This window comes from Channa argus, chromosome 12 (genome assembly GCF_033026475.1).
Source record: "Channa argus isolate prfri chromosome 12, Channa argus male v1.0, whole genome shotgun sequence".
In the NCBI taxonomy this organism is placed as follows: Eukaryota; Metazoa; Chordata; class Actinopteri; order Anabantiformes; family Channidae; genus Channa; species Channa argus.
The window spans coordinates 25,721,052-25,733,339 of record NC_090208.1 but is presented as its reverse complement, the minus strand read 5'-3'; the positions used below and the strand labels follow the sequence as shown (position 1 = coordinate 25,733,339).

General features: G+C 38.3%; 2 protein-coding genes across 2 annotated transcripts in view; both read left to right on the top strand.

Moving 5' to 3' along the window:
* The window catches only part of frem1a (Fras1 related extracellular matrix 1a), a 31,969-nt gene extending 27,514 nt beyond the window's left edge, over positions 1-4,455 (top strand). Inside the window, exons 29-37 of the mRNA XM_067523036.1 lie at positions 65-137; positions 271-420; positions 634-833; positions 923-970; positions 1,061-1,234; positions 1,375-1,506; positions 1,952-2,067; positions 2,147-2,232; positions 3,522-4,455. Coding sequence (XP_067379137.1) covers positions 65-137; positions 271-420; positions 634-833; positions 923-970; positions 1,061-1,234; positions 1,375-1,506; positions 1,952-2,067; positions 2,147-2,232; positions 3,522-3,724 — 1,182 coding nt within the window. The 3' untranslated portion in view covers positions 3,725-4,455. The remainder of the gene's footprint in view (positions 1-64; positions 138-270; positions 421-633; positions 834-922; positions 971-1,060; positions 1,235-1,374; positions 1,507-1,951; positions 2,068-2,146; positions 2,233-3,521) is intronic.
* A 133-nt stretch (positions 4,456-4,588) lies between these two features.
* Positions 4,589-11,645, top strand: LOC137137125 (leucine-rich melanocyte differentiation-associated protein). Its single transcript, XM_067523055.1, has 5 exons — positions 4,589-5,334; positions 6,242-6,476; positions 8,396-8,578; positions 8,684-8,761; positions 10,602-11,645. The coding sequence occupies exons 2-5, from the start codon at positions 6,313-6,315 to the stop codon at positions 10,792-10,794; spliced, it is 618 nt and encodes a 205-aa protein (XP_067379156.1). The 5' UTR covers positions 4,589-5,334; positions 6,242-6,312; the 3' UTR covers positions 10,795-11,645.
* Positions 11,646-12,288: the final 643 nt, after the last annotated feature.

The window sequence follows — 12,288 nt, the reverse complement described above, 5'->3', positions numbered from 1 at the left end:
CACGACTGTGCTGGGGGCTTGGTACCTGGTGCTTATCTGATGGGGGGTTTCTTTCTTTTTTTAGGTCACATCGGTGACTGCAACCACTGGAATAGATTTCCTTATAGGCCCTTCATCCCTGATTCAGTTCGATCCAGGTATGTGCTTTATATATAAACTGTGTGTATATATAAATATCATCAATATATCAACTTTAACAATTTCAATGATTTTATTTAAGCTACAGTATCTTGTGTGTTGCAAAATATTGTGTCTGTCCTCTATATGCAGGAGTGTCAAAGAGGAGTTGGCAGGCAGAGGTCATTCAGGACCATCTGGAGGAGGCTGAGGAGATGTTTGAAGTCCTGCTGGTTTCCCCTGAAGGCACAGTAATCAGCAGCACCAAAAGGGCTCAAATCATGATCAGAGACTCACAAGGAGGTAAATATAAACTTGTTGTGTATTTTAAGAGTTTTGCAAGGTAGAATCACTACACATTATTCATTTTTTTATTTGACTCTACATATGATACATGGAAAGTATGTCAAGTCACAAATCTAAGATTGTTTTTCTTTTACTCTAATGTATAAAACCAGTTATTTGATGGAACCTGTAGTTCGGATTAAAATCTCAGACAAAACCTAAACGTTACAGGGCAGTGCAGGTTGGAGCAGGCTCCTGTCATTGGGGGAACAGAGGTTTTGTCAGACACATACCGCCAGCATGGATCCATTCAGCTAGAGAAACTTCCCCTGGGCACAGAGTCAATTATTCTGACCCGTGGAGACGGCATCTCCAGGCCTGGAGTCAGTCTCCCCAAAAAGAGACTCAGAGTTATGGGCAATCCAAAGACTGTAAGTACATTTTGTTCATATGTTCCTTGATGCTGCAGCTTTTTTTCCAGTTTAAAATATTTCTTTAAACTCTTACCGTCTTTCATCAGATTGCACCTTCATCTGTTTTTCACAATGGGACAGACACCATTTACACGGTAAGAAGCAACAAAATCTGGTGGCAGTGGGAATTAACCTTTCAAGATGCTGACCTCTTTTTTTTTGTTTGCTAATCTTTTTAACCCCAGTATCACGGCATCATGCAAATGCAAGTAGAAGATGACACTTCTCCAGCCAGAAAGGGCAGAAGAGCAAACATCCGTGTGCTTAGCAGGGGGGCACAACAGCAGGCATCACACATGTTTACTAAGTCAAAAGTGAACCCTCAGAGAAAGATCTCAAAGCTTCAGTCTAAAGGATATGTGAGTGCAAATATCTCTTATCTTTTTTCTTCTTGTTTGAAAATATCCAGGACAAAATCTTTTACTTTACCTATGTACTGTATATGCATTTAATTGCATATTACTTGTTCCTCACTTACCACAGTTTTTGTGGCCCATAGGTTACAGCTGACAGCATCGTCCCCAAGCCCTGTGTGCCAGAACTCAAGGGACTCCTGCATTTTAACCAAACCACCAATCAGCTCCTTCACTGCAATGGTATCTCCTGGAAACCCTGGGCACCCAGTGATCAGGTATTGCAGCTTCACTAGCACGCACAAGCTCCTCGCATCTCTAGGGGGAAAAAAGCAATACAAACTGAGGGGCATTCTCTTGTGCTTCTAATGGTGAACAGCGTAACCGCATTTGCTACCACTGATTTATGACAGCCTCTGTTTCCGATGTGTGACCATGTGACCATATATGAAAAATTCACACACCACAGTAAAGGGAGGCTCAAAATGTCAGGATCAACAGCTATATAGAATCATCAATCATCTGCATAGTGGCGTATACAGATATAAAATTAATATGATTAATATGAATATTGGCGATGAATGCTAGATGTTTGAGACTGAATTATATCTGTTTCTTTAATTTCAATGTTTCTAAATCTGTCAAATGACTAATACAAATTATTGACATGTAAAATTCTTTATTTCCACCCACATGTGTCAATGCGTTCCTGTTTAAACACAGATGGTCAAAACTCGGATGTGTCCTCAAGGCTGGACGTATCATGGTGGCCAATGTTATGTTCTCAGTACTGAGAACAGGGCCACATGGAGCACAGCTAACAGAGCCTGCAGGGAAAGGTACAGTTAATCCACACAAACACACATATTACGTGTGTTAAAGGATAAAGAAAACACAGCTTTGCTTATTTTCCCGCAGGTATAAAGGAATTCTTGCAAGTGTCCTCTCTAAAGATGACATGGACTGGCTGTGGGACTTTAGCGGTAGAAAACCATTCTGGATAGGTGGGAATTATTTAATTTTTTCAACAGCATTCCTGTCATGTCTTGTTTCATGAAGGGGCTTTTCTTCAGGTTTACACATCTGTTATTTGTTTGTTCATAACATGTCATAACATCAGTTTCTGTGAAAGTGATTTTAAATTGCATCTACATTTTTTCATACACTGGCAATTTCATAAATATTAGGACATTTAGCTGCTCAATTGTTCAATAGCCAGTTGTGTTTTATTCCCTCCTTAGGAATAAAGAGGGAATAGTTTATTTACAGGTAAAGCGATCAAATGTTTAGAGCTAATTTTAAGTTTTCCATTTGCTTTTGGATTCTGTAGTGATTAACCATTTATAGAACATCTAAAGATCTGTCGCTGGCAAGGAAGTTAGCGATCATTAGACTAAAAAACAAAACAGTTCTGTCATGGAAATAATAAAAACCATTTGGTAAGAAGATGGTTCTAGTGAATTCAGGAACATCTGAGGGCTGGAAGACAATTTAAAACAACTGTGGAGGATTTTTTTCCTGGGGTAGAACAATCACTTTACATAAATAGTCAAGATCAAGAACACCTTCCAGGATGTACTGTAGGTGGGTCTGTGTCAGAATCAAGAATTGAGAGAAAATATCACAAGGTAAAAAATTAGGTTTTATCACAAGATGTAAATCATGGGTACTTCTCAAAAACAAAAATACCATATTAGAATTTTAAGTTCTGAAAGAATATCCTATAGCTAAGACCTAGATCAACTTGCACCAGGAAAAAAAGGAAGAAAACAGTTAGAAGCTACCACTTCATCTGATAAGTTATGGCATGGGTGCAAACAGAACTGGTTTCCTCAAACATATTCATAATGGGACAGCTGAGAACAAGAGTACTCAAAACTTCTTGGGGGCAAAAAGGTTTCAGGTAGACAAACCCCCCCTAAAAAGCAGGATGTGAAGAGAGCTGCAGTATAGGATTGGCAGAGCATCACCAAGGAAAAAAGCCAACATCTGATGATGTCTGTGCGTTCCAGACTTCAGGTAGTCATTGATAGCAAAAGTGGGGCTCACTGAAGGAAATTGGCTGTAGTAGGGACTTGTAAATCGTTATCAAGACTTTTTATAATACTGCAATGAATGTTTGTTTTTCTAATAAAAGAATCAGTAAAAACAATGTTTTCATTTTCACATCACAGTTTACAGTGTCCATCATTTTGCCAAAGTGCAGTGGCATCCATCATGATTTAAAAATGTTTTTGGTTGTATAGTATCTTCTAGTTTCTCCAGCTGACTGTTTTTTCTCCAATTGTTTAAGGCCTGAATGACAGGGAAGGCCAAGGACGCTGGGAGTGGACAGGCGGTGAGCCTGTTGGCTACACAAACTGGAGAAAAACGCCTCCTGTGTCCAAAAGGAAGCAGAGCAATAAGTGCGTCCTAGTGTGGAGAAGGGCAAAGTGGCAAATAAGGGACTGCAAGACAAGTAGAGGTCATCGCTTTGTGTGCTCGGTCAAGACTTGAATTTAAATCTGTGTACAGTGTCACAGTCATGCACTGTGTTGTTTCAGAAGAGCTGTAAGGAGAAAGGACTGAGGACACATCCACTTTCTAGAAAATGATCAATGGGATCACTGTTGGAACTGTTTCCATGATTTATAATCAACAGTGAGACCACTATTGTGTCAAAAAAGTAACCTGCTACACAAGGTGACCTTGTTTACGCGGCATTTATTCTAAATAAATACTTAAAATAGTGTTATATATGTAAAGTTCATGAGAAATATTGCCTATTACTGTGTCCATATCTTTTTAAAGCAATTCTTAGATTGTACATATATACATACATACATTCATACATATATATACATATATACATATATATATACACACACACACACACACACACACACACATATATATACATATATATATATATATATATATATATATATATATTAGATTACCACGCCAGCAGAGCAGTTCTGTTTGGTTTTTGTGTCTACAGCCAAAATATAATAAAAATGTCTTGTGTGTGTTCCATGTACATGTGGTGTTGGTGTGAAGAGGAGGCCCAGGGACCCATAAAGGGCAAATCTACCCATGAAGAGCAACTTTATTTCCACTTAATGAAATTATTGCTTCAGGTTATAATTTCATTTATTCATATATGTCTTTAAACTATATAAATTCCTGTTTATTTGGCCATGTGAATCAGAAATAATTCAATTGAATTAAATTCCATTTTGAAATCAGCTGTCTAAATGAAGAACTAATTGAATTATTTATTTTTCCATATTCAGTTAAATTATTGTTTTCATTTTTGTAAATTAGCCTCAGGAAACCTGTTTTAATAAGACTATTTACTTTTAACAGGGATCCTATGTAAATGACTTTCTAAAGTTTAACATTAAAGGACACTTTCACTCTAATTTGCATTTTCCATTTAAATGAAAGCCATTAAACGTTGCTCTGACCCTACAGTATATAAAATATCTCTACTTCTAGCTGAAAAACTCTAGATGACACAACTTAGAGGAATCTTCAGTTCAGATTATTTCATCTTGTTGCTCACACTATGGGGTTTGTAATCTTTCTTTTCTAGAGCTCCACTAGATGATATCATCTGAACTGCTATTGATAAAAAACCTCCGGGTGATGTCATCTGGAGAAACTGTTAGCTGGAAGTGGAGCAGTCAGAGGAAAGTTTTAAAGCATTAATGTACAAATATTTACACCAGAAACTAAAGGCACAGAATACAAGTTGAAAATGAGTGAACTTGCCCTTTAAAATAATATTACAAAGGTTATGTTATTAGCAAATCCAGTGATCCATTATCTGGGATCAATAAAACAACTTTCCTTAACTGGATTTGATGTTAGCGTTTTGTAGTTATGTGCACAGTATAGTTTGATGGAACTGTTGTGAGCTTGTGTTGTTGTTGCTCCTCTTTTGAAAATTCCAAACTATCAGTGTTGTTTAGATCTGGGCCAGTGGGTCCAGTGAACCACAAGGTTAAGCCCCAATGTGATTATCACTATCATGTGATCTGCAGCCTGGGTATGAAAGAGGGCATTTATTAGTGGCTACTTTTCAGAAGCTGGATTGTACTGAGAAGATACAACATATCTGGGTGAGTTCTCTTAACTAAATATACTGAATCTAGAGAAGTTTTGAGACTGTTTCACAAAGTAGCTGCACAACTTCAAGTATTTGTCGAGATTAAGATAAATAGTAATGTGTTTTTATAGTCGATTGCTATTGAGGAAAAAATATCCTTTCTGTAAGGTATATAACAATATCAGCATTTAGGACAATCAGTCAGTCAGGAAAAGAGTCCGACTTTGATGTTTCACCACCAGTGTCAAGTCTTTTCCGCTAAGGTTTGTAACTCATCACAAGCATTAGCAGCTGCTCATTTCTTTACAGCTTATTATGGGCAGGTGTGGATTATGGAAACTACACATAAATCACTAATTTACTCAGTGACTTTCTTCAGATTGAGGGTGGAGGCCTATTTTGAATAATCCTATCAAATCTTGTAGACTCTCCAGAATCCAGAATTAATCTAATCCAGAATTAGTTTCCAAATAAAGTTTTCAGAAGATGTAACACACCCTGTGGTGGCAGTTCCAAAGGTTTTTGGGGTCTTTGTCATGTTGGAAAATCCTCTTCCTGCCCAGACTTTTAAGGCTAAATAATTAGGGCAACATTAGACACACACGCAAAAAAGAGACAAGGATCCTTCAGTCCCTGTGGTCGTCCTGGTCCATAACAAACATGCTGGAACCCATGTGAGCCAAACTCATTTATTTTGGTTTCATCCGACCAAAGAATGTTGTGCGAATATTCATCAGGCTCTTTTTATAATCTTTACTGTCCCATTTTTCTCCGTCTTTAGACTTTTTTAGACGGTTTTTTTCCATGTAGAACCATGTTGCATTAGACATATTCAGAGAAATATGTGGTGTTGCTGCTGCTGCTGTGATCATTTTGTTGATACTGCAAACTGGTTTTATCGTACATCATGTTTGTTTCAGGTTTGACCATGGCATAATCATCTGACTTCCTTCCTAAGCTATATTGGTACAGTTGCTGGGTTTTTTTTGTCATGGATCCTCATACATCAGGCCAAGCCAGTCAACCCAGCCAAGCATCAAGCTTTCAGTGGCTTTCTTTTGCTTACCAGGGACTGACTGAAATCCCTTATAAAACCATACTGACACAGACTGACACCCTGGAGGTGCTGGATCTGAGCTACAATCTACTGGATGAGTATCCTTTTTCTAATAACCCAAAGCTAAAAAAAAACAACCACAAAAGCCATTTTCTGCTACATAGCCTGCACAATTTCCAAAAAGCTACAGTCATATCCAAAAATGAGTAGCTCCTGTTTAAATTGTTTTGTATAAAAACATAATAAAAATCACCGGATCATACGGGGGCCTTAGTAGGTAAATTCAACCTCAGACAAACATCAACATTTTACCTTTTTTACTATGACATTATTTATTTAGTAAATATGAAGCCATCATCAGCCCCTGATCAATTGCTCCTCAGCAGGTGTGTAGACATCTATCAAAGCAGTTTGCAGGTCTGCAGCAAAGGAAACACATAATAATGGTCTTACTGTGTTGGTGCCCATCAATTGGGAAAGTATTTCCAAACAACTTTTGGAGGTTGATGTTTTAGGGGCGACTGTGGCGCAGGAAGGTAGAGTGGTTGTCCACCAATCTCAAATGTCTGTTGGTTCAATCCCCCGCTCCTCCAGTCACATTTTGAAGTGTCCTTGAGCAAGACACTGAAACCCAACTTCGTTGCTCCTGGTGAGCGTTGGACAGCTGCATAGCAGCTCCCCCATTGCTTTATGAGTGTGAGTGTGAAAAAAAACTTCTGACTAAGTCCAATGGACAGATGAGGCCAAAGTGGAGTTGTTTGTCCTTAATTCCCAGTGAAAACCAAGCGCAGCTTTTCAGCTGAAACACATCAGATCCATGTCAGACATGGCCCTGGAGGGGCTATGATCTGGGCTTGTTTTGCACTCACAGGACCTGGGCACCTTACAGTTATTGAATCAACCATGAAAACCTCATAGCTGAGTCAATGACTCGCGTATTCTTGAGGCAAATATGAGGCCATCTGTCTGAGAGCTACAGCTTAGTTGAAATTGGGTCATGCAACAGGACAATGATCTGAAGCACATCAGTAAACGTACATCTGAATGACTGGAAAATAAAAGTATTCAAGGTTTTGGAATGATCTAGTCAAGATGCAGACTTCAACCCAGTTGAAAAGCTGTGGTGGGACCTTCAGAGAGCTCTGTATATATGAACTAAAACAATGTTGTAAAGAAGAATGGGCCAAATAGTCATACAGGATATGATTACATTCAACTTATTGCTGCTAAGGTTATTGAATAGGGAATTACAAGTATATTGCCCAGTTTTTCCCTTTTTTTTTTTTGCTTTAAATAATGTTTGTCTGAGGTTCGATTTGCCTAAAACTAAGACCTGCTACGATCAGAGGATTTTCTTTTAATACAACAAGCATTAAAAGGGGTACTAACTTTTGCAAGACTGCAGTTTAAAAGAGGATTAAACAAAAGTGCAGCGGTTAACATTTTTTATATATTCAATGTGAGTTATAATGTAAAAGGTGTTGCTGTTACTGACCAACCCTCAGAATTCTAACATACTCAGTTTACCCAAACCTTTCAGTGGTCGGACAGAATCGACAAGCTCTTAATGAATTAGCTAGTTACTGTCTGCTGTTCAGTCCTGGGCAGATGTAGATTCTGTCACCACAGCTGGGCTGCTGAAAACAGCTGGCCGCTGCTGGAAATGAGCTTCATGAAAACCTGTAGGCCGAACCAAAAGACTTGCTGGTCATAAAAGCAAATCATTGAATTGAAAGATGCTGCCATTGTCTTCAGGGCAAGAAAAACTTCAGATCTGGACCCATTGTTAGTGAAAATAAATGTATTAGCGCACCTTTAAATATTTCTACCGGATGTGGTCTCACGGTACAGCTAACAGATTAGGCTAGTGTGACCTTTTATAGCACCACTGGCTCAACTTGGAACCACCTGATTAAGAATTCACCGTTTTTTAAATCAGACATAAAACTGTCTTTTCCTTTTTTTGGTGTGTAGTATTTCAAAGAGCACACTGTTCTCCTTCATTCACTCTTTATGGGAACCCAGCTCTGCTGAGTCAGCTGGAGAAGCTCAGCACTCTGATTCTGGACTGCAATAACTACACGTCTCATGTAAAGTTCCCCTACATGCCCAGCGTCACCACAGTGTGCATCAATAAAAACAAAATCAACAACTTGCCCGTGTTTGTGGAGGAAATTCGCCGAAAATTCCCAAACATCAAGTGAGCCAGAGATTGTACATTTCTGTAGAGGAACTATAGTTTTGTCTCTTTTTACTGTGCATAAAAATAAAAAGTTAATTCTTCTCCCTTTATGCAAAAATCTAGGATCCTCAGTATGATGAACAATGATGCAGCACCAAGCTATTTTAATGGGGGAAGTCTTACCCAGTACAAAGACTACAGGTAACCATCAAACTTTATCATTTAACTATAAGTGAGAGGTCTCGTTACTTTTGTCGCTGGGACATTTTACTTTTCTGAACTGTATTTCTACTGCTTGTGTTATTGGAAATAATGTTACAGGTGGTAATTAATATTCTGCTCATGTGCAGAGCTACATATATTTCGGGGGAGGGGTCTGCTGAAATACTGACTGCTGCTACTGATAAAAATACAGATGTTTCAATACAGTGAAAATAGTCATTTGCACCTAGACCAATAACTTTTCCCACTTTCACTCGGACCCTAGCCAACTTTTGCTGAGGTTGGTAGTCCGCCATCTTTGTCTGCAGCCAGACATTACTTAAAAATAAATCAAAGAAATTTATGCTGGATATTCTATTTATTAATTTTTTACTTGAGCAATGACTTATTCATGTGGCCTATTTAAGACTAAAGTGTCCTGAGCTTTAATTACAATGTTTGAATGCTTATATTGAAATGGAAAAACATATTTAATCAGCATATCTAATACACATGCAGGTAGTACAAATGGTCAAGGAACGTTTGATAGTAAAATAATGAAAGTTACCAGTGCAAAATGTTGCTGTCTATCTTTAAAAACACTGGCAACACTTAATTCATGAAAGTGGCACCCGGTGTGTTAAATTGGTAGTGGTAATTCAATTCAATTCAACTTTATTTACATAGCGACAATTCACAACAAAGTCATCTCAGGGCACTTTACAGAGTAAAGTCAAGATTATAAAGATGTATAGAGAGAACCCAACAATTCCCCCCTTGAACAAGCCATAGGCAACAGTGGAGAGGAAAAACTCCCTTTAACAGAAGAAACCTCCAGCAGAACCAGGCTCAGGGTGGACGACCAACTGCCTTGACCGGTTGGGGTGAGTGGAAAGGGTGGTAGACCACAAGTAGTAGATCTTCCGTGGGCTTTCTCAAGCAGTTTGCTGAGAAACCTGGAATCAGGGAAAACTGACGTCCAAAAATGAAATGACAGCGCGAATCAAGAATGTAGCAACACGTCTCATTTTAAGCAAAAATAAGGAAACGTCACATCACTCCAGATCTCAGCACTGGAAGCAGAGCTGAACTCTTCAACTTCCTAAAGCATAAAAGAAATGTCTTCTCCCTGACTTAGACTTTTTGCTTGCTTTGGATTTTGTATTTAAGTTGCTTTGGATTAAGAAACTACCAAATTATTGAAAGTAAAGTAAGAATTATGTCTTCAATACACACATTTTAATGTAACCCTTGTGCGTTGACTGTTTGCCTAAATGCATTTGATAAGCTTTGCATTTTAGGGAACTGCTGTATCTCGCTGTGTTCTTCAGATGCGGTGAACCAAAAAAAAGGCACAGTATCTGTTTCCAAAACTGTTGTGGAACATTTGAGCTTTAGTTAAAGGCCTCTATCACGTCAATGTTTCTTACAGCTTCAGAAATAAACAGAGTTGGATTAACACTGCCCTCCAGCTTTGAAAGTGTGCTATTGCTAAAATGCCAAATGCAACTAAAGCTAGTAACAATTCAGTTTCTCAGGCTTCATCATCCCTTATTCCTTAAGAATGACTCCTGCTTCCATTTTAAGCTTGTTTTACTGGTACTCTGAAAAATCTTTAAGTTCATTTAACTTAAAAACACATTTATTCAGTTGAGTGAGTTATGTGAAATAAGTGAACACTTTTTTAAATAAACATTTGAAGACTTACATTGAATTCTACAAAAACTTATTTACAACACAGTATGTTATGAATAATTTGTTTCATTAAATTCCTGGATGAAGTTTTATTGTGTGGTAAATCTGTTATGTCTCGATGATGATTTTCTTCATGCCTCCTTAGACAGTATGTCATAAGCCAAATCCCCGGTCTGGAGATTCTGGATGACACCGAGGTCCTGGAGAAAGATAGGGTCCAGGCTAGAAAAACCTACAGGCTTCACCAGAGCAGTCACAGCAGCAGAAAGAGAAAAGAAGATTCATCCATAAAACACACACACATGCAGAAAAAGTCCCATTCCATCTTTCAACAATAGGTTATAGTGAGTGTTTGAACCTTTATCTCTGTCAGCATTATCATGCATTGTGTGCTCTGTTTGTATGTGTAGTCAATAAAGTGATGTCTGCATTTCAACATTTTATTCCATTAAGCCTCTTTCACACATGAAAGTCTTTTCACTGTGTACAAAAATGAACTTTAAAAAGGCCACTTTCTGAGCTTTAGAAGCAAATTTGATGTGGTCATCATTCATTATCTGTGCACGTTCTCTTTTTAACACTCCATGCTCTGTGTACTACTTTAATCCACGGATGTCCATATGTTGTGGCACACAGTTAAGCTACAGTCATTTTCAAAGTCCTTTACTTTCATCCACAGATTTTCCAGCAGTTTATGCTCTGCCATGTACTGACCTTTAACCTTTTCAAAGACATGAGGGAATCTGAAACACAGAAGCTGATTTAAACCACCACAAGATGAGTAGGTTCAAACAACCAAATTATGATATTACCATCAGTCCAGCAATATTTCCCAGTATTGTTTAGATGTATAGGAATGACTGAAAGAACAACTCATAAACTTGAATCTGGAAATTACCAAAATCCGCAAAACTGGATACATTTGGTCTAGAATTAAGGCTTTACTATCCAAAAAATAAAATAAAAAAATATGAGGAACGCAACCACAAGGGGGCACAAGCCAGTGTCTTTTTGTGCCAGTCCCAAGTCTGGACAAATACGGAGGGTTGTCAGGAAACACATGCCAAATTAAATATGTGAATCGTGACTTCCCTACCAAATCTATCAATAAGTATGAGAAGTGAGAGAGAGAACAGTCAACATCAACTTATGTGTACTACTGTACAAAGATAAATGGAGAAAGCTTTATTTAAAATAAAACCATGAACCTTTTGGCTCGTGTCTGAACAATCATTTTTGTGGCAGCATGTAGTAAAAATGTCCACTAGTTGAACGCAGGAGTAAACATCTTTTCAAGACAAACCTACTGACTCCTACTGGAAATTGCAGTATTATGTATTATCGGGCAACTGTGGCACTGGAGGTAGAGCGGTTGTCCACCAATCCAACAGTTGTCTCGATCCCCGGCTCCTCTGGTCACATGTTAAAGTGTCCTTGAGCAAGACACTGAAGCCCAACTTAGTTGCTCCCTGGGAGTGTTGGCCAGCTGCATAGCAGCTCCCCCATCGGTGGATGAATGTGTATGTGATTGTGAGTGTGAATGGGTGAATAAGAAGCAGTGTAAAAGTGCGTTGAGTGCCAATAGGTAGAAAAGCACAATATAAGTGCAGAACATTGACCATATTTAAAGTTCACATTTATTTACCTTTTGACCATTTAAGATCAGGGTTAAAGGACGAGTCTTCACTGACTTTGAACTTGCTTCTTTTGATTCTAGTTTGGGTAGCACATGTACATAAATGCCATTAAGCTTCCATCTGACTTCCCTACATTAACATATCTCTTCTTTTAGCTGAAAAATGCCTCCAGACGACATTACTAGAAGAACCTTC

Excerpts from the sequence above, each read along its gene's own strand:
- LOC137137125 (XM_067523055.1), top strand. The coding sequence starts at position 6,313 with ATGGATCCTCATACATCAGGCCAAGCCAGTCAACCCAGCCAAGCATCA. Across the intron at positions 8,579-8,683 it reads CGAAAATTCCCAAACATCAA|GATCCTCAGTATGATGAACA; the intron begins GTGAGCCAGAGA and ends GCAAAAATCTAG. Across the intron at positions 8,762-10,601 it reads ACCCAGTACAAAGACTACAG|ACAGTATGTCATAAGCCAAA; the intron begins GTAACCATCAAA and ends ATGCCTCCTTAG.